This window comes from Diaphorina citri, unplaced genomic scaffold, assembly GCF_000475195.1.
Source record: "Diaphorina citri unplaced genomic scaffold, Diaci psyllid genome assembly version 1.1 scaffold8207, whole genome shotgun sequence".
NCBI lineage: Eukaryota > Metazoa > Arthropoda > Insecta > Hemiptera > Psyllidae > Diaphorina > Diaphorina citri.
In genome coordinates this window covers 1-5010 of record NW_007385583.1, presented here as the reverse complement: position 1 = coordinate 5010, position 5010 = coordinate 1, and the positions used below count along the sequence as shown (strand labels likewise).

Genomic DNA, 5010 nt, shown 5'->3' with positions numbered 1-5010 from the left:
AAACTCTATTATTAACGAACGTGATTGTCAGCTTTTCTCCGGACACCCTGTATATTTAAAATATACGCTACCTCATCATATTGAAATGTCTGTGACAATATTTACCTCAGACAGACATTCCATGACGTAACCACTCCAAAGCCAGGGGTCTCTAACTGTTGTAATCCAAACTATCTAATCAGAAATTACGATTGTGAAATGTAATTAGGAGTAGACAACCACGGACTACTCTACTCGACCAATATCATCATGAAATTCATGAATCATGATTGTTTAATGCATTCTTTTCTGTGTCAGTTCTTTATTTGTTCAGTGTTCACTGGGTTTTTAGTCCGTCCTTCCTTTATTATTATAATAGTAATAAAGGGACTCTGTGGGAGGAATTTTTCAGTCTTATCTTGGCAGTTTAAATGAGATTCTATTCCATCATTTCAGATACTACATAGATCCGTCAACGATACCGAACCTGAAACCCTCTACAGCGCAGTCCACCTCTCAACCACCAGTCACATCAACAACACAGCAGTCGTCACAAGTTGTTCACCCCAAGTCTATTCCACTGAGAACCACTCAGGTATCTTTTCAATGATATATGGAGATGAAACTCTATATCCTTTGAGAATTTGAACTGAAAATAGTATCAAATAGTGTGAGCAGTAATAATAAATAAATACCGTTTGTGTTCTTATATCACAACTTTAGTGCTCACTGCAGCATTGTAGGATTTTCCAAATATCTCAATAATACAACGCCCCAGTGTTTACCTACCATGCTGGTACCGGTCGCTATGCGCATTTATATTACATGGCTACTCATTTTCCTCACGAGGCTGAGTAGGCCTCGCAACAGCCAGTCATGGAATCAATCATTTGCATGATACAAATTTCTTGACCCCGCCGGAAATCGAACCCGGGTCTCCCGCGTGCAAGGCGAGCGCAGTGACCACTACGCCATGGAAGCTGACTAGTGTTAGCAGTAAAGGTATCAATTTGTTGAGGCTAAGTTTTTACGAATGTCCAATTTAATTAACATGCGTTTTATCTTTCTTTCTCAGATCACATTGACCAACGGTTCCGCACATCCCTCCTCCACGAGTAGCACTTCCAGTAGCACCTCCACGCTGCCACCTCCTAGCTCGCAATCTTCTCTATTCCAAGCCGACTTCAAGCTGGCGCCCAAAGACCCTTTCGCCAGCAGTAACGGGACCAGCGTGCCCAGGAACTCCAGAGGACAACAGTCTCAGCCCCAACCAGCAGCCCAGCAGCAGCCTTCCTTTGCCAACTTCGATAACGCTGTGTTTTCTTCTGTACAGCAAGGTGAGTTAGCCTCGGGATTAACCCACCTCTGTGGCTGAGTGGTCAAGAGCACGGACTGGCAACCTGGAGGTGCTGGGTTCGAATCCCGGCCAGGACGGAAATTTTTTGAGCGACATTTTCTGTTTGTGGATAGGATGTATGTAAAAGAATGTGCCTTGAATTAATGCGAAAGCGGTACTCGTTTTCGTCAATCGCCGTCAAATAGATGACGATCATCGGGTGCTCTATATTTTATTTCCAAATTATTTGAAACCTGAAGAATTATTCGAGAAGACCTTTTACCCTTAAAAAAAGTTTAGTTCAATAAATAACACACTAAGTAAGTCAAATGAAAATGTCAGATAGTCAGATCTCAAATTAAAAGCTACATCTTTTCCCCCTCCATGTCTGTACAAAGCTCCTCCGTACACACAAATGAAGACAAGCTCTTCATGTCATCTAGACATGTTCTCAGATCTTCTCATGTCATCTTACAAGCCTTCACTTCACAATACGTCCTCATTTTCTTCCAATTTGAATCGGTGGAGTGAGTATTTTTTTGCTTTGTTAGTCGTAGACGTTGTTGGCATTTATTTCCGTTTTATGTGCTTCTAGTTTTGATATCATTTCCTAGATGTTATTCCTTTTTTGTTTTCTCTTATGAGTGTTCATTGTATTCGTCCTTTAAGTTTTGTTCAAACTTTATTTTCTAGATATGCTTCAAAATTTTGTTCATTTTAGTGTTTTTCCGTTAGTCCGTTTTCTTTTCTTTTTGTTATTCTCTTTCATTTTCTTTTTGTCACTACTGTTGATTAATTTGTAGCTTTTTTATATACGTAGGTATTTTAGCTTTCCAATCAGAAGTTGTTAAAGGATACTTTTTATAAACATCAGGTCAAATAAACAAGCTGTAATAAAAGAAGGTAATCCAATACCTTGCCGTGAGCAGAGTGTGTAGGCACAGATCTTTTGACGAGAAACGAGTTCAGAAAGCATTACATAAAAGCTAAAAATAAATAACGAGTGGGAGTCGAAAAGACTTTTTTCCTCTAAAGAGGCTTATACCTGCTGTGGAAAAGTGAATATAAAAGTGAATATATGACGCAAAGTTTGATATTGTTTGTTATGTAATGAAAATGTCATGTGTGTTTTCAGTAGATGAAGCTGAAAATATCCAACACCAGTAGTGTAAATTGACTTTTGATAAGGTCATAACTCTTCTCCTATCTCTCTGTCTCTCGATGAGATTAGCTTGTGGCATTTGCTTTCTCTCTCTCTCTCTCTTTCTCTCCCTCCTTCTCTCCCTCCCTCTCCCTCTCCCTCCCTCCTCTCTATCTCTCTGTTTATGAAATTAGCTTCTGGCATTTCTCTTCCCCTTTCTCTCTCACCTTTTCCTATCAACCTCTCTCACTAACCCAGTAAATTTTATCGCAATTTGTGTTTTGCAATTCAATATCAATTTTCTTGTCGCCATATTTTTTTACCCTTTTCTCTCTCTCCCTCCTTTATCCCTACATAATCCCCACTACACTTTTCTCCCATACTAATGCTATCTAATAAATGTGGAGTTTTATCAATATGGTAGTCTATAAGGTTCCATGCCCTAGTATTCTTAGTAAAAAAGCTAACTTCATTGCTACACTTGCCTTGTTAGCTTCACTGAAATAGGATTGAACTAAAGTGACACTTCATTTGTGGATAGCAAGTCCACAAAACGTTATTATGTTCACAAGATAAGTCAGACGAAACACAAAGGTAAATATAATTTGTAAATAATTCATAGTATACTTAAATTATCTTATATTTACATCCTTTCCTTAGTGAGGCGTGTTGTTATCTCTGGCTTCTCGCCACTAAAGGTAGAAACACACTACTATCACGTGACGTGACACCTTTACTTTCTTCCTTTGTCCGTGAGACCGAGCATCGCGTCGCTTCGAACTCTTGACGTTCGCGCGCCTCTCAACACTTTTGATAAGCATCCTACCTATGGTGTTGGAAGGATGGGGCCTTTAAAACTTAGTGCAGGTACAAAAGTATGTAGCAAACGGGAAGGAAAGATTAACAAAATTTTGGACAATATAAGACACCATTGAGTCTCTTTGGTTTGTGCAAACTTCTTTGGGAGTTACATATTTAGACATGTAAAAAATCTATAGTCGTACTGATATTTGAACTGTCTTCATCTGGTTGTGCTCTGATCACCAATCTTATTGTAAAGATTCGAAATGGAGTGCAATAGTCCTACATACTGGACTCCGCACACAGGAATTTCGTCAGAAAAGACCCCCATTTCAATGTAAAAAGGGTTCGAAATACTAATTCCCAGGCTTGGACACTCGGAATTTTCCAGAGTGCCTATATCGCACACTCTTGCTGCCATTCCTCGAGACTTATTCGCCAGGGCTGGTTCACGGCTATGAATTCATCCAGTGTACATATCGTCGGCAAATGGCAGTTTGGAAATTGCAGCGGGATCATGTGATTGGAGAAGCCACTCGGTTTGAAGAATACTTTGACGTAGTATTGGTTGTGAATGGAGTGCAGCTCGAATAAGATGCTCGAGCCGAAGTCAGGCTTGACTAGCTTATCGTAGCCCAGAGTCTGCAGCATAATACCGACCGTGGTATCGTGACCTGAGAGATACAAAAGAACAGTGTTAATGCTGTTCTAACTTTCCTGGGAAATGGTTCAATTGAACTATCATTGATGTCTATTTCACAATGTAAACCTCTAGTGGTGCGATGGAAAAAAATTTCCACCCTGAAACATCTAGTGGTGGAATGGAAAGGTTTTCCACCCTGCCACTAGAGGTTGCATTGTTAAGTATGATTGACACTAAAATAGACTCTTACGAAATCCCTTTAGTGTTTGTCATGACTGAATTTTATTTAATTTTTTCTCCATTTAATGATTGGCCCCCAGTTTTAGCACAACATAAACTAACCTGAGAAGAGCAACATTTTATAATCCGGCTCCAAGGATCTGTTTCGTTTGGCCACCATACTATCGATTATCTTCGTCACCAGAGGTCCTCCAGCGAGTCGCTTTTGCACATGGTCGTACGCTCGGGCATAGAAGCTCAGCGCCCCAATGTACTCTATCTGTTGTTGAGGATATTGGGGGCCTGTTGCCCACTCGGGGGGTGGGTAGCCGTGTTCTTTCTGCGTCAGGAGGGCGGTGTGAACGCGGTTTACGTCGGTGACGCTGGCGATTCTCTGACAGGTGTACTTGGTGAGGTAGGTGTAAACGAAGCTCATGCCGAGTGCCAAGGTTTCGTTGTACTTCTCCAACCTGCAACGGAAAGAAAGAAGGGTATTGGTTTTCTATGGAGATAAAGTAAAAAGTATTATGGTTATGGAAAAGTTATTGATACTCCCAAGATAGGCTACAATTTTATAGTACTGAAAAGTCTAAGATCGTAAGGAGAATTCTATAGCAATCTTATACTCGTATGTATGGTTTCGCTTCTTTTCTTGGATAGCGTTAAGAGATTTTGAGCCCTTCTTAGTGGCCGATTTTTTCATGTTGCTTCTGAGGCGTGTCCACACATAGTCGAGCGAGGTTGATTCACATCTATCGACGGCCGCCGACTATGTGTGGAGACACCTTTACTCTGATGTCAATTGTTTCATCAGTTCTCGCCACCCTATTGTAGGCTTTACTTGCACTGTTACCAGTCTTACCTCATGTTATCCAACTCTGCCGCATATTT

General features: G+C 40.6%; 2 protein-coding genes across 2 annotated transcripts in view; one reads left to right on the top strand and one right to left on the bottom strand.

Moving 5' to 3' along the window:
* The window catches only part of LOC103522385 (putative protein TPRXL), a 3236-nt gene extending 1245 nt beyond the window's left edge, over positions 1-1991 (top strand). The window contains exons 2-4 of the mRNA XM_026832559.1: positions 381-574; positions 1055-1316; positions 1714-1991. Of these exons, the coding sequence (XP_026688360.1) occupies positions 381-574; positions 1055-1316; positions 1714-1910 (653 nt within the window). The 3' untranslated portion in view covers positions 1911-1991. The remainder of the gene's footprint in view (positions 1-380; positions 575-1054; positions 1317-1713) is intronic.
* A 1038-nt stretch (positions 1992-3029) lies between these two features.
* LOC103522384 (venom acid phosphatase Acph-1-like) lies at positions 3030-5004 on the bottom strand. The gene is made up of 3 exons (XM_008487484.3): positions 4982-5004; positions 4243-4589; positions 3030-3931 (listed from the first exon to the last, which is right to left on the bottom strand). The coding sequence occupies exons 1-3, from the start codon at positions 4984-4986 to the stop codon at positions 3654-3656; spliced, it is 630 nt and encodes a 209-aa protein (XP_008485706.1). The 5' UTR covers positions 4987-5004; the 3' UTR covers positions 3030-3653.
* Positions 5005-5010: the final 6 nt, after the last annotated feature.